This window comes from Thalassophryne amazonica, chromosome 4 (assembly GCF_902500255.1).
Source record: "Thalassophryne amazonica chromosome 4, fThaAma1.1, whole genome shotgun sequence".
NCBI classification, from domain to species: domain Eukaryota; kingdom Metazoa; phylum Chordata; class Actinopteri; order Batrachoidiformes; family Batrachoididae; genus Thalassophryne; species Thalassophryne amazonica.
In genome coordinates, this window is record NC_047106.1 from 117,794,093 (window position 1) to 117,816,892 (window position 22,800).

A 22,800-nucleotide genomic window follows, 5' to 3' on the forward strand; every position below is an offset into this window, starting at 1 on the left:
ATTTACAAAAGGCTGAGGATATTACCTCCAGATGAAGATGATATCTCGGCAGTTTGGTGGAGGTGTCTTCCTGCTTTTATACCAGATGTGTTGATTAGTGACAGCTGTCACGGATGATGGGTGACAGCTATCACCACGGCTTGTTCCTGAGGCGGCAGCGCCCTCTCGTACCTGAAGCCCGCACTTCAGGCAGGGCGCCTTCTGGTGGTGGGCCAGCAGTACCTCCTCTTCTGGCAGCCCACACAACAGTGTGTCCAAGATTATGTGTTGGTCCATCCACAACTTGTGTTAGACCAAAAGAGTTCAGGAGGCTTTTAAAATCATCAGCCAGCTGAATAGAAGGACAACAGATATGAATATTAAAATCACCACAGACCAAAAATTTATCATATTTTGGGATAAAATCTGCCAGAAACTCAGAAAACTCATGAATAAAATCCTTATTAAATTTTGGTGGACGATAAACAACAGCACAGAGCACAGGACAGTCGAACTCCATCACAAACAACTGAAGTTCAAAAGTGGAGTAGACATTAGAAGATAAAAATCGGCATTTAAAGCTGTCTTTAAAAACCGTGGCCACACCCCCGCCTCGACCTGATGCTCGCGGGGAGCTGAAAAACGAGCAGCCGGTGTGGAGGAGCTCAGAAAAGGCGCTATTTTCACCTGGTTTCAGCCAGGTCTCCGTTAACAGGAGAAAGTCCAGAGCATGACTGGAGAAAAAGTCATTCAAAATGATAGTCTTACTTGTGAGTGACCTTGTGTTGACGAGCGCCACACGGACTGAGCGCACGTCAGTCTGCTGGGAGACACGACTGAGCGGGCGCAGGTTCTCCTGCACACAGCCACGACTGCAGCTCCTCACAGGACGGCGACGCGGAAGTGGAGACCCGGCACCCCGGACAACCGGCCGGAGCCACCGATAGCGAAAAGTCAGGGAACGCCGCACGTCGTAGCCATCATATGGTGTGAAGAATCCGGCTATGAATTGTCGTGGAGCATGTTTGCAGGAAACAGCCAGGCACACTCTGAGCCGAACACGGACTCCTCCTCTCTTCCCGCGTCCTCTGCGGCACAGATGCCGAGGCAACACGCCAAGCGGCCGGCGTAGAAAGTCCGGTACGGACGCTAAGACAGGCGGCGGGGGCAGCTGCGTCCCTGGCCGTCCGCCCGAGCCAGGAACAGCAAAATTCTCCAGCGAAGCCCAAACGCTGATAAGAGTCTGGCGATCATACACCAGGAGCGGTGACACATTTCATGCAACAAAGTGCAAAAACAATAAAAATGACACTAAAAGAAGCGAGTGCCGACGGCAGGCCACATACAACGGTGCCATCTTGACTTTTTAGGAATCTTTTGATCACCTTAAAGGAGAAATAGTAGAAACCCAATTTAACCACGAGTTTCTTTGTAAGACACTCAATATGGTATTTAAAAGACAGATTTTCATCCAAGTAAAATCCCAAGTATTTATAAACTGAAACTTACTCAGTCACTTTCTCCTTTTGTGTAACAATCTGACAAACATCATCTCTCTTCCCTGATTTTGAAAAATACAGTTTTGTATTTTTGTCAGAATTGAGCACAAGTCTTAATTAAGATTACTCTGAATAACATTAAAAGCAGATTGTAGCTTTTCTGTGGCACTTGCTAATGATAAAGCAGAGCAATACAAAACAGTGTCATTTGCATAAAAGTGAAATTTTGCATCAGTTATGTTTTGACACATTTATATAAATAATAAATAAATTTGGACCCAATATGGAGCCCTGGGGGACACCATTTTGAGTCATCACAAATTTGGAAGACACACCATCAACCTGAACACTTTGTGTTCTGCCGCTGAAGTAGTTGTCAAACCACATGACAGCTTTCGAAGACATTCCAATTTCGTGCAGTCTCTGGCACAAGACCAAGTGGTCAGCAGTGTCGGAAGCCTTTGACAGATCTAAAAACAATGCAACACAGTATTCTTTAGAATCAATAGCACTTTAGATCATTGCTAGCATTGATCGGTCACTTGGGCACAATGTAGTTAATGCTTAGCTAGTTTTAAGCATAATGCTTTATGGTATGTAGAATCTTTTAAAAGGTGGGTTGGCTCATCTGTGTGCGTAGAATTCATCGACATATGTAGCACAGTTTCAGGCTGTTGGTGGCCTTGTGTAGTGGTAAATCCTCAGTGGAGTTTAGCCCTGAAATGTCCTTCAAGATTTCCCCGCCCACACACTGATACACTATACCCTTTATAATTCCTGCACAGGTCGATGTCCTGTAACTGTGTGTCAGGCTGATTAAAACCTTCCCTGCACCCATATACTGCTGGCTTGCAGTTTATACTCCATCCCGTCTCCACCCCAGCATCCACCTGTAAGCTCAGGGCTAGGAACTGTCCCCATTCGTACTATGTACAAACTAAAATGCGTGCTGCAGGGAATGACGAGTCTTGGTGGCAAACATTATTATTATTATTTGCAGTGTAGTAAACAATTCTGAAATACCTCTTTCAGGTTTTTATGCCAAATTTATTGATTTTATTCTGAAGAACAAGCCAGAGATGTAATAGCAGACCCAGCCAAAATTAAGTTGATAGGCACTATACCAGGGAAGGTTTTTTTAAAGCTTTCTCAGGGACACCAAGGTTGTTCTTCTGCCCTGTATTATGCCCGTGCATGTGTGCGTGTATGCATGTGCCCAATGGCTATTGGTTTGAAAGTGCTCAAAAGGAACAATGCTGCACAGCAAAGCCCCCTCTGTTACTAAACAGTTAGGTCCCGTCTCAGAAATATCACATAATTCAGTGCTGCTTTTTGGAAGGGAGGAGGTAAATGGCAGTGAAAGCTCCCCAGTGGAGAAGGAGAGCACAATAGCTCCATACAAGCCTCAGCCAAAGCCTGTTGTGTCAACCTCTAGCTGGAAGCAACGCAGTATAGGCTGTGGTTAAATTGTACTCACAAATAGCAGATCTGCTTATTTATTCTGCATCATATTTGCTTGATGTTGCTGGTGTTTGCGTTGCAATACTGCAGGCTTTGTTACATTTTATCCTTCGTTCCATTACCAGCAGACACACACAGTCAAATTTTTCTTTTTGTTAAGGTGTATTCTAGGCTTGTGCTTCTTTCTGTTCAACAAAGCCGTTGAACTGGCTGCCAAACATAATGCGTTCGGCTTCACAGTCCACCATTACAGGCTGAGTGGCGTTTGAATGCTAAGCAGTCTGTTAGATATACTGTCGCGGCTCTGCCTCGATTGTGATTGATGGCGCTGACATTTCCATTCCTTTCAGAAAATTACCAAGGTCCTTTCATTGTCCTCAAACAAATTTGTATTTAAAAAAAAAAAAAAGCTTTGTCAGGTGCCACAATGTTCCACTGGCACTCCGTGACAAACGTGCCCCCTAAGTGTCACAGCAATGATCCTGCTGTCTATAACAAACACATCAATCGGGGACGGAAACAAATGGTTTGGATTTATCGTTGCTTCCAGTCATGTCTGACGCTGTCTCTGTGATATTTAAAATTAATGACAGCTTATCACAGGGGGATGGCAGCAGCACTTACAGCTACAGTGCTGGTGGCTGCTATTAGACCGACTGTACCACTTTACAACGACTGCGTGGATTTGAATTCCAGGCGTGTCACTTTCCTGAGCTTCGCCATCATCTCCATTTCATTAGGAAAAAAAGAGAGAGTGCAGAAGTCTGGGCCACTTTGAAACAACATTAATTTGGAGTATACATTTATCGGCACAACAGACCCACTCACATGTCACTCGGCGTTTGCAGGACCCAGCTGCTTGTCATTAGGGCCGCAGCACCTGCAGGAGTGGACTTGAATCATTTCCACTGTCTCAAGTGTTTATTAATGGTCATCCACTTCCACAAACAAATCAAGTGCTCAGACCGAGTGAGGAACACAGACTTGACCGCAGTTTTTTTTAAGACAAATCAATCAGTTAGTGTTGAACGTGGCCTCTGCAGGCTGAAGTGATTGTGATCATTGAGTGTGTGTAAGAACAACTCTGCAGTCTCACTTTTTGTTGTGATGCTTCTACACAGATGTACACAGCTGGCTGGTCACTTTTGGCTTCCAGCTCTACAACGTCATCCCCGGTTATCGCAAACCCAGTACAGAGACAATGGAACCATCCTACGAGTTAATCCGAACCCAGATCAAGACCCAAGAGTGGGACAGCACAAAGGTAAAGTTGCACCTCTTTTACCTTTTCCGCTTACAGGCGATCATCCTCTTTCACCTCTGCCCACCGCCCTCCCTCCTTTCTGACATCATTTGCAAAATGACATGCTCTTTGCAGCCAGACTCCCAGAGGAGCTGCCGGCTATCAGGCCGAAACACGGCCCAGTGAGCCAAGTCCATGCCACTAGTCCTCATCTTGGGGAATGGGGTCAGACTAAACAGCTCTTGTAATTGTCCTGCCATTAGGGAAATTCGCTCTCCATTCCCTCCACCACTGGCCATTGATTTCATCTCAGCCTTACATTGTTAGCCAAGGTCTGAGAAGTAGTAGACATGCTCTGATTCCCACATTTATTAGCCCTTTAAAGTTGCCTCACATTCACCTGAATTATTGAAGAGGCCACCGTCGTCTTGGGTTTGGTTACAGCCTGACTAGAGAACACCATCCAGCAGGACAGCAGAAACCTATGTCAAGTGACACCCCAGCTGTGACCTTAACACAGCCACCATTCATTGCTGTTAAAAATACATGTTTGTCATCTCCAAAAATTGCCATAAGTAAACAGTACAAGATTATCTAGCAGAGGTGATGGTCTAGTGGTTAAGCGTTGGGCTTGAGACCAGAGGATCTGTGATTCAAATCCCAGCTTGACCGGAAAATCACTAAGGGCCCTTGGGCAAGGTCCTTAATCCCCTAGTTGCTCCCGGTGTGTAGTGAGCGCCTTGCATGGCAGCAGCCTGACATCGGGGTGAATGTGAGGCATTATTGTAAAGCGCTTTGAGCGTCTGATGCAGATGGAATAGCGCTATATAAATGCAGTCCATTTACCATTTATCTAAAGTTCTGTCTTCTGCCCTAGTCAGACACAAAAACTCAAAAGTATCAGTTTACTGTAATGATCACAACTACAACAGGACTTTTGCTTCCATTTTTATTAACATTACTCAGCAAACGTTATTTCAACTAATCATATTGTTTAAAAAAAAAATCCCCTTTCAATTTTTTTCCTGCTCCTGGAACACCACGGATGGAATTCCGCAGATTGCATCATGGGGAGGAGGGGAGAATGTTAGTGTTGCACTGTGTAATCGTGATCATCACTGAGTTTTTAAAATGCTTATCCCAAACTGTTTTTTTTTTTTTTTTACGACATCATGCAAGTTTTATAACTCTGCGGACACTGATCTGTATAACAGATGCAGATCAGTGTCCGCGGATCCGCGGAGTTCCGCAGAGAAAATTAGCTCACTCAAAGCGTGGCTGTTATGATAGTTGTTGTAAAGCAGGACTGGTTGGTTACTACAGCGACACTGTGTTCCTGCTCCAAGATGCTGAAGCTAAAAGTAACATGTGGACATTGCATACTTTAGAGCCATCAAGTTTTTAAAAGAAGAATTTTGCGGCATGTCTGTGTCACAGAGCAACGTTGGACAGAGGGAAGATAGTGAGAAACATGGCTTGAAAAACTTTGATAAGGACAAGAATCCGTGGAATGAATTTAACACATCCGAAAGCTAAAACAAATGGGAAAAGCAAACTACATCTTGTGACCTCAGGAAACATGGTAAGAATGTTTTTTTTTATCTCTGGAAAATAAACGTGCTGTTCAAACAGGATTTCAGACAAGATTATGTGACTTCTTTTAATTAGTCTACACTTTCTTTCATTGGAAAAAAGACATTGTGACTTTGAATGGATTTACAGGAATTCACACAAGAATATAAGTAACCTTTTTTACTATAAGGTAAAATATACCTTATTTTACCTTATAGTAAAATAAGGTATATGATCAATATATAATCACTTATATTCATTCACTTATAGTAAAATATCAATATGATCAATAATCATATTGATATTTTACAATGATTTTCCAAATATTCTACAAGCTTTAGCTGTGGTTTTTGAAATGCTTTAACAGTCTTTTCAGTCTTCATGAATTTCATGTAGTTTAATTGTTCTGAGTTAATGCATCATTTGGTTTACAGTTAAAAGGAAAGTCATTCCAGGTCCTACTTTCATGTCATATTCTGTTATTTCAACATTATCATTGACAGTTCAAATGAAAGGTTGAATCTAGGATCATTTAAATATGCACTTCTTTTGAGATTTTTTTTTTCTTTCAGGAGATTCTGAAAATGTATCATTAGATATAAAATTAATTTGGTTTCTGGGGCCCCGCGGGCCCTAGAACTGAGCTCATGGGGGGCTGTGCTCCCCATACCCCCTGCAAATTTTCCTTGGATTGTAGAATTTTCATTTCACAGCCCTGCTTCTAACTAAACTGTCTTCAGAAGTTTGGACTGAGGAATTATGTGCAACCTGCATCTAAGATACTGTATTTGAGTGAGCAATGGAAATTTTAGTTCTTTTGTCCACAGAAAACAAATTACTGACATATGTTAGACATTAAATTAATACATTAAAATGCTTGATAACAGCTATTGATTCACTTGTGTTAAAGCATTCATCACTCAGCGACTGCACAAGTTAATCCTGGGCCTGTTTCAGCTACATGTCCAAATTATCTAAATTTTAGTCCTCAGTCTGTGACAATTTGACAGGCATTACTTGTCAAGTTGTGAAATAGTACTGCTTAAGGGAGTAAATACGTAAGCTCATTTCACCCAAACACCACAGGTCAGGTTTGCCTGTCAAACCCTCGGTTGCATTTTTGCCCAGCAGGTATCAATCTCTCAAAGTCAATGCAGTTGATATATCTGCCTGCTCTGTTGGATAAAATTCAGACTGCCTTTATTTCAGGTAGCAGAGAGTAACTTCAGATGGCCAAACAGAGCTTCAGTTTGAAGTTCAAACACAACACAGAAAACAAATCAAAACCAAGTGATTCAGTTTCATGAGAAGTGCGGCGTGCGTATGGTGTAGTCGCAGAGATTGTCCACTGTGCACTCATATCACTTCCTGAGGAGTGAATTTGCTTTTTCTCCTTTGTGTGCAAATCAGCTTTGAACCTCCAAGTAACCCTGGTAACTGGATTGAATTAGCCCCACCCATTATAAAATACCCGAACACAAGGTATCTACATCAGTAACTAGAATGGCGTATATTGTGCATAACAACATTGCTCAATAATGTTTCAATAATTGTACTGCACACAGGACAGAGCGTTTCTTCTCAATGCTCCTACATAGTAGCACAAAATATTCCAGAAAATACAACATAGAAACGGCATCAAACTTCCCAGAAATGTATAAAATTAAAGTAAAAGTTTCTAAAATACTATTTTGGATCATTTGTGGTTAATTAAGTCACCTTTGGGAAAATGTGTGGGTTTACCTGAAGAGCCAGTGCCTTAATACATTTAAGATAATAAAAACAGTCTAAACAGTCAAGCCAAAGATTGTATAATTTTGGGTCTCCACAAGTTGAGTTCACCCTTAACATATAGTCGTGGTACCATACTCAACTGTAAACCCTGTCATACTAAAACAAATTTTTAAAAAGCAGGGGCTATACATATTTTACATAAATGAGGATGGAGACCCAAATTAGCATAGGAACGAACAATTATTGATGGATGGAGTTGGAGGCATCAGATAGAAACATGACACAGTCCAGCTTTAAGAGCGCACTCCATCACCAAGACCAAAAAGGCTGCCAGAAGCAGAAGTTCAGAATAGCTTTTATTTGCCAAATATCCACAGAATACAAGGAATTTGACTTCAGTTTGTGTCAACTAAGGAAGAAGTCATTCATCCAAAATTTGTAGATTTTAGAGTAATAGCTTCATCCTTGGTCTTTCAGCTCATTGTAAAGGTGTTCTGTCTTAATGGTGGCTGATGTCACATCTAATGCTTTCAACTCTTATACTTTCCTTAGGTTCTGTTGGATCAACCAATAATTAGTGAAATGGGTGGTATTAATTTGGGCCCCCTTCCTTCAAGAAATGTGTGTGTGTGTGTGTGTGTGTGTGTGTGTGTGTGTGTGTGTGTGTGTGTGTGTGTGTGTGTGTGTGTGTGTGTGTGTGTGTGTGTGTGTGTGTGTGTGTGTGTGTGTGTGTGTGTGTGTGTCGGCACTGATTCTACAGTTAGGTTTCTTCAGGTGTAGTCACACTGTGACAGACTGAGTAAACTGATTAATTCAACGGATTGAAATAATTTGTCCTGTGGCAAAAATAGCCAAATTTGGGGCTCTGATAGCATGATTGGACAACCACAAAATGTGGGTATGTAGCACAGACGAACAGATAATGCACAGATAAAACTAACATCTAACATCCAACAAAAATGGACATGAAGGAATATCAAATCAGTCACAGTGTGACCTAGACATTAACTACAGACTAGCCCCCAATCTCAATTCTCTTTTGTACCCCTTCCCCTTCCCCTTGGCCTTGGCCCTACCCCTACCCCTACGCCTACCCCTTTAAAACAAGGGGTAAGGTGAAGGGGTATGCCTGTAGCCCTATGAATTGAGACACCCCTCCGCCTTAGGAGGAAAAAAAAACTGCTCGTGTCAAACTGCCATCTTCACTGTTTGTTAACATGGCAACCGAAATGCAACTTGTTGCAGTAGCCTGTTTGCGTTTTTTATTTTCTTGCCTTTCTGCATAAATGCAAAGAAATAGAAGAAGTCGCAGATTTCTTCAATGCATCGCAGTCATGCCATGTTAATTAATTTAATTTGTAATTTATAATAATAATAATAAGTAGTAATAATAATTAATTAATCAGTAATTAATTAATGTTAATAATACTAATAATAATTAATCAATAATAGTAATAATTAATATTGTTTGATTAATCATTAATTGATTGATTAGTAATTAATGAATTAATTAATTAGTAATTAAAATAAATACACTTGAAATATATCAGTCTGTGTGGAATGAATGTATACATTATACAAGTTTCACTTTTTGAATGGAATTACTGAAATAAATCCACTTTTTCATGATATTCTAATTATATGACCAGCACCTGAATGTATGTTATTGGGTGCATCTAGTTCTGTTAACCTTATATTTGTTTTTCAAATTCTCCCATTTTTTTTTATCCAGCCCTATTTCCTTTAGAAATTTCCTTGACAAATAATATCCGTCTATTAGGACATCAGGTTATGTGTTACACATATACATGTGTGTGTGTATATTTTCCAACTTACTCCCATTGATGAAACTTCTCATTTTCTGCCTGAAAGCTTATTAGGAGACAAGTGTGCTCAGGGCTCCCTGTTTGTTAACAAAATACACACGTGTTACAGACCTTGAAATCCAACAGCAGGGATCGTTATTAACCAAAGATTTATGAACATACAAATTAACGTGCTTATCTTTTATCATGATTTTCTCCATTGTGATATAAAAGTGTCTTATCATAGCGTTCGTGTGTATGCGCATTGTAACGCCTCAGCGCACAAACGAAGTTATGATATTCTTCAGAACGACAATATACGCAACATGCAACCAGCAGCATACACGTTGCTGTCATAGACAATTGCCTGTAAAGTTTATTGGCAAGTTATATCTTTCTAAACAGTGTAATTTGTAATGAAAGCCGCTTCATTTGTGTGGCTCTGGGTGCCATGTTTGTTTCTGTGATGACAGCAGTAAGCTCCTCCTACCCCTCTAAACGGAGCGTGCATCCAGATTCACTCCGTTTGGAGGGGTTTGTAGCCCTCCGCCTACCCCTCCGCCTCACTCCAAAAAGAGAATTGAGACACCCCTCTGTCTCTCGTGCCCACACAAAACGGAGGGTAAGGGGTAAGGGGAAGGGCTGAGTGGTAGAATTGAGATTCAGCCCAAGTTTCCCCAGTTAACTACAGATTCTGCCAGATGGTCATTCAGAAGCATTTCAAGTATTCCCATCAATTTGTGGAGTGTACCATACTCTTTTAAAGACCCAATCATTTTTGGTGCATATAAACTGATGGCCCACTGAAAATATGACTTTGTGAATAAAAACTGAAATAAATCTATCTTGCAACTAATATTTTTAAATACCTTTATATGGAAACAAGAGCAATCAGATATTTCTGACGTCTGCCAAGGGTTGATGAGGACTCAAAATCTAGATATGTGATTCACATCATGACCCGGACTTTACCTGAATTCCACTGCAGACTGCAATAATTGCATACTGATCCAGAATGATTCGACTGATCAAGATGTTCAATCTGATATTTAATTCACGATCTGAAAGAAAATAGTGTCTTCCTGATCTTGGTTTTACATTGTAATGTCGTATCTGTGAAGTAGTTTTGACGGAATCCTTAAAAGTCTACAAAGTGAAATATTAACCCAGAATCTGAATCCGGATCCAGATCACCTCTAAACTTTAATGGAGTCTTCCATGGCTTCCACCAATGTGTGGTGAAAATTTGGTGAAACTCCATTAAATAGTTTTGACGTAGTACTTCAAAGCCTATATAAAGTGAAATCTTGATCCAGAATCTGGATCCATATCACCATGAAAATTCAGTGGAGACTTCCATGGCCTAATATCTATCTGTGATGCAAATTTGGTGAGAATTCATTAAGTAGTTTTTTTTTTTTTTTTTTTTACGTAATCCTACAAAGCCTATATAAAGTAAAATCAAGATACAGAATCCGGATCACCTCCAAAATTTAATGTAGTCTTCCATGGCCTAGTATCTTTCTGTGGAGAAGATTTAGTCAAAATCCATGTAGTAGTTTTGACGTAATCCTGCTATCAGACAGACAAATAAATAAATAAACGCCAATGATTTTATTTCATCCTTACACATTATTTATTAACACATATTGTTTGATAAAATTGAATGTGATAAGAGATAAATTGAGTTTGAAAGTTTTTAGCCAAGGTGTATCTAAAGTTATATCTGCAGATGTATGTTGACAAAGGCGCTACAAGTGACGCTTCCATTTAAAGTATACGTATATATGATGGAATTGTGACATCAGCCAAACTAAAAGGAAAGCTACAACACCATTCGTCACTTAAGTGTCCCTCACCCCTCCATCACTGTTTATTCAGCTGGTTCGCATGCCACTAAGTCATCCATCAACAGGAAGGTTCAATGTTTTTTCCAGAATGACTTAATCAGCTAAATCACTGGTCCTTAACCTTAATTTTAAAAGGGGTCACCTCACCGCTTCCAGTCAAAATACATGATTACTCACATTTTTCACAACAAGGATACTGCTAAAATTGTTTGTTTGTTAAATTGGTTTCTTGGCTGGCAAGTTTCAAATAAATGGAGGTCAGTTTCAGCAACAATGTTTAAATCTATTTTTCTATCTGCCAACCCCAGTTTTCATGGAACTACCCATAATAGACTAACATCTCTAGAAATAATGTACTGTGGTTTTAAATAGCACGGTTATCCCATATTGTGAGGTGTTTCTCATGCTTGTGAGCAAGATATTAATTCTCTTTTCCTCTAATGTACATAATGAAGGGAATATGTGAGGAAACATTTGGATAATTAGTATTTAACTAGTGTAGGAGACATGATAGTCTTACCTGGAGTTCAGTGTTCATACAAAATTATATGAAATAGAGAGCCAGACTTTCCTAATTAAATGTAGTGTTCTTGGAAACATGACTATAACTCAGAAACATTTTATAGTTTGAAAAGTTGGTATTTTATTTTGTACTCGAGAACCGTGTTACATATCTGTCTTCTTTCACTTAAGACCCTATTTCCCTTGGCTGCCAAAGCTGCACGCTGATTGAAAAATGCCGAGCCGTTCAAATAGATGAGGCTGGTGCTGCAGATCTGTCATTGTGGCTTGTTCTGCAGCCTGATTGCACCCCACACTACGTGAACAATGTCTCTGTGGAAATGCCCCAGGAGGGTTTTCGCAGGAAGGTGAAGGACATTGTCCCCTTTGCCCCCAGCGCCCCTGAGACAGCTGACTTGGTCACAGTTTTGGGCGCAGAAAAGAAACATGAAGTGGCAGATTGTGAAGTGCCCCTCACCCCTCCATCACGTATTACTCCTGAGGGACACTGCAGCCCCGCCGCACATGTGCACGCACACACACACACATGCAGACAGGCTTTATCTGCACAATGTGGTCTCAAATAAAAACCGGTGTTGCAGACCACTGCCACCTACTGTAGTGGATGTGCAATTACATTTTTCTGGTAAGGGGGAAAAAATGCATATTCCCTGCGGTCACACGTGCTCCCCCTGGCATCGCACTGCGCCCCCCTGGGGGAGCGTGCCCCACTATTTGAGAGGGACTGCTTTAGTCAATCGCCCACATGGTAAAGAGTTTGTACTTATTTCCACTCATGTTATTGTGATTCGAGAGATATCAATCACAACTTGAAAATATTCCTCACCCTGCTGCCAAGTCATAAAATATATCCTATATTTTGTGACAATTTCACATCAAACTGTGGTATGAGCCCAAAGTGTCAACCCACACCATCATAATTATACAGTATTACATAATTTAAACATTTTAAATAGACTGATATCTAAACAGGGCTGCACAGTGGCTCAGTGGTTAGCACAAGGCCGTGGGATCTCTGTGGAGTTTGCATGTTCACCCCGTGTCAGCGTCAGTTCCCCCCAGGTGCTCCGGCTTCCTCTAACTTCCAAAGACATCCAGGTTTGGTGAATTGGAAACTTTAGATTGACTGAAGGTGTGAAAGTGTTTGTTTGTCCATAAGTGGCAACAGATTGGTGTTTTGTCCAGGGTGTACCCCACCTCTCACCCGACAACTCCAACTCTCAGTGACCCGTAATTGGAATAAGCGGGTCCAGAAAATTAATGAATGTTATCAAAACAATCATCCAGATTTTGGTAGTGGATTGATTTATGGACTGGACGAGCACAGGTTTGATTGTTGCGTATGACAGGCTACACTGAACAGCCCAGACCGGTGTCGCCAACCGAATGGTCCCCCCGTAAAAATTGGTCTGCCCGGCCTTCACTGTGCATGCGTCATTAGCCACGGTTCACTGATTATCGCCTTGTTTCTGCTTCAAACTGCACTCCAGTCATCATCTATCTCAGCGACAGATAACTGAAGTTTTTGTTCGTCAGTCACTTCCACATAAACTCAGCATTATTTCATCATTAAAGGTGGAGGAAGCAATCAGAGCACCACAGCAGCAGGAGCTGCTAGCTGCTGCGCATCCGTCATTTCAAAGCATCACCGATTATCGCCTTGTTTCTGCTTAAAACTGACTTTAGAATGATTTAAGAGGTTTTACCTTGTCATGTGATGTTAATAATCACATTAATCCATTTGATTACTTTGGGTGTAGAGAGAGTCCGTCTTAGACGTGCTGCTGTGGTCCCAAATGACGCACGCACAGTGAAGGCAGGGTGGACCGATTTTTTTACAGATTTTTACTTTATTATTTTTCTAGTGCTAGATAGAAAAAAATCTGTAGTTTTTGTCAAAAGCATTTCCTTTCAGACAGTAACGGCATGGCTGTCTCTACATACATCTGAGCTGAGCTCAGCTGGCTGCTGGAGTCTGCAGGTCTGCAGCCATACAGTCTTGGGCTGCTGCACGTCAGTCCAGACGTCTCATTTTGGGAGGAAAAAAACATGTTGATTGATTGCAGTTTATTGTTTGTATGACGTTTGGAAAGAGGTGTCATTTGATTTAAATGGCGATTCACTTTGAAGTTATTAATTCCGAGCGGACTCTATCTTTCTAAGTTGACTCGATGACGCAGCATTTGGAGCAATGGAACAGAGGATGATTCTTGTTTCTTTCTCACAATAAGACAGGAGTCCCAGTAAAAGTGACTCATGATTGACATATTTTAATGGCTTTGAGAGGGGATAAGAAGCGGAGTTGCCGCTTCTGAAGAGGAGCGAAGCAAAGATCCAATGAAGCAGCGGATCAAAGCACTGCTTCATTGTTCAAGGTTCAAAGCAAATGACTCGTCGACTAATAAATTAATTGTCGACAGTTTCAATAGTTGACGTAGTCGTGAGTAGTCGTGGCAGCCCTACTTGACACTTGCACAAATCTGATCCACGTACTGCCGTGAAATTCGTCTTGCCGATGCATCCCGCTTTGTCCCACTTGACGCAATGCTATATAAAATAATAATTTCATAGCCAATGACACATTTGCGCTCAGAACTTGGCTGATGAAACCATCTCTCATCACTCCCAGAATCACAGAGAAATTATCTACAGCTACAGATTGTCTTTTCCGCATTGTGAGGTGGAGAACGCATTTGGAATCTTACCTCAAACGTAATTATTTATTATATATATTGTAATGGATTGGCAGAACAGTGGCATTTTCATTCCTCCTTATGAATTAGATAATGTGTATGTAAAGTTATTTTTATTATGCAGATGTAACGTCTCTTCATAAATTCCTCAGATGCCCTGCGCACAATGACACGCATAGACATGGAGTGTTTTTGAATAGATTGTGCAATGTTTGCTACTAGTTCACGCAAGTGGCATGAAATTAATGTGTGCCAGAAATTTTGAACATTTCAAAATTTTCTTTGCCCACTGGCACGCAGCTGCGCACAGTTCAAGCACAGTTTGCAACGCGTTTACTCACTGGCACTCAAGATTGCGTGCCAGTGTGGGGATCAAATTCATGCAAGTGTCAAGGTGCCTTAATGCTTGCATTCTGCCTGTCATCTTGCTCATTTCAGCACTCAGCCACAACACATAAGACACATAACAAGGCATGTTTCCATGCTGAAGGGCATGTTTTACAGCATGGTGGCTTAGTGGTTAGCACTGCTACCTTACAGGAAGACGGCCATGGGTTCAATTCACAACTGTGGCCTTTCTGTGTGGAATTTGCATGATTGCCCCGTGTTTGGATGGGTTCCCTCCGGGTGCTTGGGCTTCCTCCCACATGCAAAGACATGCAGGTTGGGTGGATTGGGAACTTTAAATTGTCCACAAGTGTGTGTGTGCGGATGTGAATGTGTTTGTTTGTCTATATGTGACCCTGCGACAGACTGGTGTCCTGTCCAGGGTGTACCCTGCCTCACACCCTGTGACTGCTGGGATAGGCTCCAGCTCCCCATGACCCTTAATTAGAGTAAACGGTTGAAGGTGAGTGAGTGAGTGAGTGAGTGAGTGAGTGAGTGAGTGAGTGAGTGAGTGAGTGAGTGAGTGAGTGAGTGAGTGAGTGAGTGAGTGAGTGAGTGAGTGAGTGAGTGAGGACACGCTTTCTTATCAATCTCAGAGATGCTGTGTCTGTGTTTTCAAGGTAAGACTTCCTGGAGTGACGGTGCATGTGCTTCGATGTTGCAAGGGGAAGGCGGATTTGCACAGGAAATTTAAAATCTTATAAAATCTTCAAATTGTCCCTTTACATCATTTTTAGCGTATTATTTGAGAATTAGTACATTATGTGCAATCTTCTTATGTAAAGCATAAAAAACTGCATCAGCTGCACTTTAATTGCAGTAGTGTGTTCATTTTCTTCATATTTTTCCAGTTTTAATTTCTTTGATATCTATATTTTGTAGTGATCCCTAACGCTGTGATGTGCAGTTTGCTTTTCACACCTTTACAGTACAGCATCACTGATGCATTCACAGTAAGATCTTTTACCTGTTAAGCACATTTAGGAAGCGTACGAGTGCCAGTTGCAGTTTTACGGTGCAGCACATGAAGAAAGCAGCACAGAAAACAGTGCTGACCCCACGCTTTTGGTCGCCGTTTGCTGCCGTGCTGGTGGATGTGTGCAGATCAGTCATGCAGACGCTTTCAATCTGACTGATGCCTGATATGCAAAATACAGCATCAGCTTCTGTGCTTTCCGACGCCACAGCTTTTCCCCACACAGAATCCCAGTGTGCTTGTCAGAGAGACAGAATTAGAAACTGTCAGGATGACTCTGGTTGTTACTGGCTGACAGAAACTCCTCAGGATGCACAGAGGCCCTTAGAAAATGATACAGCAAGAATGCACAGCTTTGGAAAACCTTTTTTTTTATTATTATTCTGTGTTATTGTTCACTTCTCTGTGCTGGCCACGATCCATTTCACATCAACATCCTCATTTTCAGTTTTCTTCCTGAGCAGAGTCCCTTGTCAAATGGTATTAGGCCAAAGTATTCATTTTGGCCGAAGGGAATGTGGTATCTATACAAAGTTTTCATCCCTTACGGTCTGATATTGAATCCTTACAGCTTGCTTGTTTCCTATTTGTCACAGTGTGGCTGTAAAAAACCAGTAACTTCAACCTTTTTCAGAATTTCATAGCTGTCACAGATGATCACAGAGATCTGCATTTGAAGGCAAACACCTCTTCCCCATCTTTACTAATACATTCAAACATCTCAGCTTTTCTCATTAATAAGAAGTTTGAGGTAATTGCATCAGTGTGATTAAGAGACTCAAGATTTTTCAACAAATGTGCAAGCAGTAGAACAGTTTCTACAACAATTTGCATTAAGGAAATGACACTTTTTATTGGTTCACTAGTTAGTTTGTTTGTTAAAACCATGGGACAAGCTGAAAACACAGCAGTAAATTGCTTCTTGTTGCAACTTAATAATCCCCAATTCCAATGAAGTTGGGATGTTGTGTAAAATGTAAATTAAAAACAAAATACAATGATTTGCAAAACCTCTTCAACCTATATTCAATTGAATACACCACAAAGACAAGATATTTAATGTTCAAACTGATAAACTTTATTGTTTTTGTGCAAATATTTGCTCATTTTGAAATGGATGCCTACAACACATTTCAAAAAAGCTGGGACAGTGGTATGTTTACCACTGTGTTACTTCACCTTTCCTTCTAACAACACTCAATAAGCGTTTGGGAACTGAGGACACTAATTGTTGAAGCTTTGTAGGTGGAATTCTTTCCCATTCTTGCTTGATGTACGACTTCAGTTGTTCAACAGTCCAGGGTCTTCGTTGTCATATTTTGCACTTCATAATGCGCCACATATTTTCAACGGGCGACAGGTCTGGACTACAGGCAGGCCAGTCTAGTACCCGCACTCTTTTACTACGAAGCCACGCTGTTGTAACATGTGCAGAATGTGGCTTGGCATTGTCTTGCTGAAATAAGCAGGGACGTCCCTGAAAAAGACGTTGCTTGGATGGCAGCATGTGTTGCTCCAAAAGTTGGATGTACCTTGCAGCATTGATGGTGCCATCACAAATGTGTAAGTTGCCCATGTCATACCATCACAGATGCTGACTTTTGAACTTTGCGCTGGTAACAATCTGGATGGTCTTTTTCCTCTTTTGTCTGGAGGACACAACATCCATGATTTCCAAAAACAATTTGAAATGTGGACTCATCAGACCACAGCACACTTTTCCACTTTGCGTCTGTCCATTCCAAATGAGCTCGGACCCAGAGAAGGCGGTGGTGTTTCTGGATGTTGATGTATGGCTTTCACTTTGCATGGTAGAGTTTTTAGAGTTTTTTAGTTTGTAGATGTAGCGACGAACTGTGTTAACTGACAATGGTTTTCTGAAGTGTTCCTGAGCCCACACGGTACAATCCTTTATACAATGATGTCTGTTTTTAATGCAGTGCCACCTGAGGGATCGAAGGTCACGGGCATTCAATGTTGGTTTTCTGTCTTGCCACTTATGTGTAGAAAGTTCTCCAGATTCTTTGACTCTTCTGATCGTGATATGGACTGTAGATGATGGAATCCCTAAATTCCTTGCAATTGAACATTGAGAAACATTGTTCTTAAACTGTTGAACTATTTTTTTTCACGCAGTTGTTCACAAAGTGGTGATCCTCACCCAATCTTTGTTTGTGAAGGGCTGAGGCTTTTAGGGATGCTCCTTTTATACCCAATCATGACACTCACCTGTTTCCAATTAACCTGTTCACCTATGGAATGTTCCAAATAGTTGTTCTTTGAGCATTCATTAACTTTCCCAGTCTTTTGTTGCCCCTGCCCTAGCTTTTTTGAAATGTATTGCAGGCATCCATTTCAAAATGAGCAAATATTTCTACAAAAACAAAAAAGTCTATCAGTTTGAACATTAAATATCTTGTCTTTATCTTGTCTAATATAGGTTGAAGAGGATTCTGTTTTTATTTACATTTCACACAACATTTCAACTTCAGTGGAATTGGGGTTGTACCTTATTAGTTATTAATATAAATAGGAGATAAATTTCATTGCCCAGCTTTAGGGTTTACATGCCTCTGCATATGGTATACCAGTGAGTATTTTAATCTCGCCCTGAAATCTCAAACTACCATGAGATTTCAAGATGTAGCATCCTCATATTTTTCAGTAGAATGTAGTAGATATCAATACGCTCTACCAAAGGGCTGAGTTGACAATTAAAGGGTTAATGATCAAACCAAATAATGTACCGATTAAAATCATTTGTCCAGTTGAACCCAAAAACATCTGAAAAATAGGCCCCAGGTTCACAAATGTCACAATTCTCTATTAACATTCCCGCCATAAAATCCAAATGTAAATTCAATTACCAGACACATACCTGAGCTTTAGACACCCTGTCATTAATGTTCTGTGGTCTGCACCTTTTGGAGTCACGTACTCTTAACCATTACCTTTTAACGAGTGTTGCGTGTACTATGACGCCATATATCAGTTGGCCACACTGAAGTGACTTCCCTGGTAGATGATTGTTACATTTATGCAGACTGGCTAGAATCTAACTAGGTCAACCAATAAATTTATGTACCTTGTCCAGCATCTGAAAATGCTTCTCCAGTGTCAATCATATTAACTGCAGCAGAACTCCAGTCTTGTCACGAACTTGGATAGCCATGGAGCCACAGAGGATTTTCAAGCCTGCAAAATGAATGTGGTAAAATAGGTTAAACTGAGTTTCAAACTGACCCATATCCACAGAAGACTCACTGCATCAGTGATTCTAGACAAGCTGCTAAAAACTTGTATCACCAGTTTCTTATTTAATGGAGAGCAAATATATCACTCTGTCTTCCAGTGATTATTATTATCTATATTATAATAGCCAAGTGGCCTCTGTGTGTGTGTGCATGTGTATGGCTTTGATCACAGAGAAACTGGGGAGAGCTGCTGTTTACTGTTTTGTATGCTTCTGTATTTTGGGTCAAGGATGAACACTGTGAAAACAGAAAGTTGATCAGATCAATGCTTTTGGAGAAATTATGGATAATCATGAACAATGAACATCATCAGTGAACAATGGATGTTGATAATTACATTCTGGACTCGTATGCCATTACAGCAGGGGGCAGTAAATCATCTATATATTAACCCTCTGGGGTCCGAGGGCATTTTTTTGGACAGTTCACTTGCCTGGCATAAATGTTTTATTGTTGCTGTTAACAGCTCTCCCTGCATCCCACAATCATGTTTTATGTCTCTTTTTTCAGGACAACCTATGCTTTCAGAATATATATGTTTTTGTTGTGTTTTATAAGTGTAATATGATGATAATAATATTGATATGGTAAACAGTGCTTTACGCAGAAAAAGCAACGTTATCCAGTAACATTCACATGCAAACTAGTGGAGCAATCCTGATAGTTACACACTCTGTTTGAGCATGTGAGATTTTCATCAGAGCCTCTCCGTGTGCTCCTGCTTTCACTGACTACGTTTACATGCCGTTAATATTTGGGTTAAGGTCAATATTCTGGTTTCTGAATCATTAGGAATAACCCGTTTACATGCTTAAGGAGACAGAGTTACTCCTGTATACATGGTCATTGGTATCATTTGGAATATCCCCATCTAAATAGCAATGCACATCTTCCACCGGTGCTTGATTTGGTCTGGCATTCGTGCAAATCCTGCTTCATATAATCCTGCTTCATGTAAAACCCCTCACTACAGGCATTAACATTTTTCTCACTTTTCTCTCCTGCGGGCTGCCTCCGCATCAAAACAGCGAGCGTAGTCTCTGGACCTGTTGCCAGATTTGGCGCAGCTCCGCACAGCAGAGAGGGGGTGGTGTGAGTGGCCCACTGTGACGTTTTACCAAGCCCGCGCATCGAAGGCAGTGAGAGCAATCGCGGTGATGCCGACCGGTGCCGCGCCCGGCCCGCCTGATAAGGACGCAGAACACAATGCGTCCGGTGGGTTGTGCGCGTCGCATACAAGTAGTTGCCGTACTCAAAAGAGCAAGATTCCTTATGAATAGGACATGCGCAGAACACAAAATAATGTTCCTTTCGCGTTTATATGACCTGATATTCGGGTTAGAAAAGGAGTAACCCAGGGGTCTTATTCGGGTTTTTAAAAACCGGAAAATGATCATTCGGGTTTTTGAGGGTATTTACATGGCTGTGTGCAACCGGGTTATTGCTAATATTCCAGTTATGAAAGGGTTATTGGCCGGATGTAAACGTAGTCAGTGATGGCTGTGCGTAATGATGCAGGGTGCACTGAGTATGTACTAATAGTATGTACTCATTGGAGCACTGAGGGGGCTATTCAGACGGGCCAACTAGTAACATATCCCTCCTGAAAACAATCTTTGGCTTTTCACGTGAGGTAAATCTGCCCTACGATTGGATTTTGGAAAATCATGTGACGGTGAACCAATTCCGATTGGACACTCACATTGCACACGTCATCACACAGCTTCTATGAGGAGCACAAAGATGGCCGATGGCTGGCTCGAAAGTCCACAGAGTTAACGTTTCAGCAAAAAAAAGTAAATTTCTATCTCATATCATTAAATAGTTGTTTATAATTTAGTAAAGCTTGGTCTTGGCCATCGTATATGATGGCGCCGGCCCCAGAGGGTTAAACGTGAAGTGGCGTCTGTGTACGTGTACGCATGCATGCATGCGTGTGTGCATTTAGTAAGTTCAATGTAAGTACATAATGTAATTGTAAATATGTTAAAAATACATGGATGACGCGAGAAAGTGAAAACACTTATTTCCATTGTGGGCCATTTAAAATCAAATGACAAAATAGAAGTAAGAATAAAATATAATAATAATAATAATAATAATAATAATAATAATAATAATAGAAACTAGAAGCACTCAGAGAGTGTAAACCTCTGCCAAGGCCATAGGGTCACTGACCCTAAAGAGATTCCCTCCTTGGCACAGTGATCTATTCAACAATTCACTGTTACAACCAAAACTATGATACATACACTTTTCTTTCCTGTATATTTGACATCCTCGACCATGAAAACATACCACTAGAACTTGGAATCACTTTTATGTCTTTATTAGTTCAAAAGTTGTATAAAAATGATTTTACGGTAATGGCGGTTTTCTTCTGGATCTAGCTCCATAACATTTGAAGCTACCTTACTGAATCAGTACAGATTCAGCTACAATTTGGTGTTAGTTGTGCATCTCTAGCTTCATTTGTCAACTCACACTGACACATTTTCTATTTTCCCTATATTTTTGCATATTCTGGATCACCAGATCCAGAATCTGGATCCGATCATCACCGAACTTTGAGGTTTGATAGAACATTTGACTATGTTACACCCTCATTTTTTTCAAGACTTTCTGCCTTATTTTTGTGGAGTTAGAAACTAGAATGTCAAAATTCCCCTTATCCCGCAATGATGAAGAATCGTTTAAAAAATTCCTGGATCCGGATCATGATCCAGATCACCACTAAAATTTAATCACTTGTTCCTCTTTTCATTTCCAACCACTCCACAAAATTTCATCAAAATCCGTTCAAAGCTTTCTGAGTTATCCTGCTGACAAACAGACAGACAAACAAACAAACGCAACCGAAAACATAACCTCCTTGGCAGAGGTAATAATAGTATGTATATGATAACAAGAACCTAAACAATTTATAAATACATTGAGACAGTAAATTAACATTCAAAATTATGTAATTAACAGGAAATAAAAGGGTTGAGTTCTTCCTCTAAAAACTGTTGAGTACTAAGGTTCTAAAAGCATTCTGGACTCACATGCCATTACAAGTCATTACAGAAACTGCACAATTTACTGTCACCCTTGAAAAATGTCAGCTACCTCTTTTATAAACACGACCCAATCTAGAGCATGTGGATCCTCACGGACAATGCGCTAGTTGTCTATTATTCTGTGAATTACACAGCCTTTTCATCATATTTTCAAAATGATGTGTGGACAGTGGAAAGACTTCAGAAATCATTATTAAAAATATAGTATTTGCTGGGTTGACAGAAAATCTAAGCTGAAATGTGCAACTCCTTATATCAAATAAAATTACATATGAAGCCCAGCATCGTTACATTAATGAAGCTGGTTCAAAATGTTACTCTTTCATGGCCCAAGGTCTAACTCCTGACCAGATGTCAGTGAAATTACAATCATACCTTTTTTGAGATATTCTATTGATAAACAGACAAACATATGTTGCCAAAACACTACTTCCTTGATGTAGGTAACTATGCAACAAGTGGCTGTACGTTTTGTGTTTTATAGTCTTGGAATTATGAATGTGATGATCTTAATCCAGACCATTGAAACACATCTCCAAGAAAAATACAGGAATACAGAGAATGGATCATTTAAAAAGTTTTTAATTCCATCACATTTACCCAGGAACATATTTCAAGCTGTCACACAAGGTGACAAGAGTTCATCATTTAGTCATGTTATTAAAAAAAAACAAAAAACTTGTAAAACCAACTGAGACGCTCGTGCTCATTTGTTGGAGCAGTGAATTTGAAATGTTTGAAGTGTTAATGAAGCAGCAGGAGTCTC

At 40.6% G+C, this 22,800-nt stretch overlaps 1 protein-coding gene across 9 annotated transcripts in view; it reads left to right on the plus strand.

Moving 5' to 3' along the window:
* Positions 1-22,800, plus strand: part of tenm4 (teneurin transmembrane protein 4) — a 626,167-nt gene that overhangs the window by 600,290 nt on the left and 3,077 nt on the right. For all 9 annotated transcript variants that reach the window (XM_034168462.1, XM_034168463.1, XM_034168464.1 and 6 more), the window contains one exon: positions 4,061-4,203. In XM_034168462.1, the coding sequence (XP_034024353.1) occupies positions 4,061-4,203 (143 nt within the window). The remainder of the gene's footprint in view (positions 1-4,060; positions 4,204-22,800) is intronic.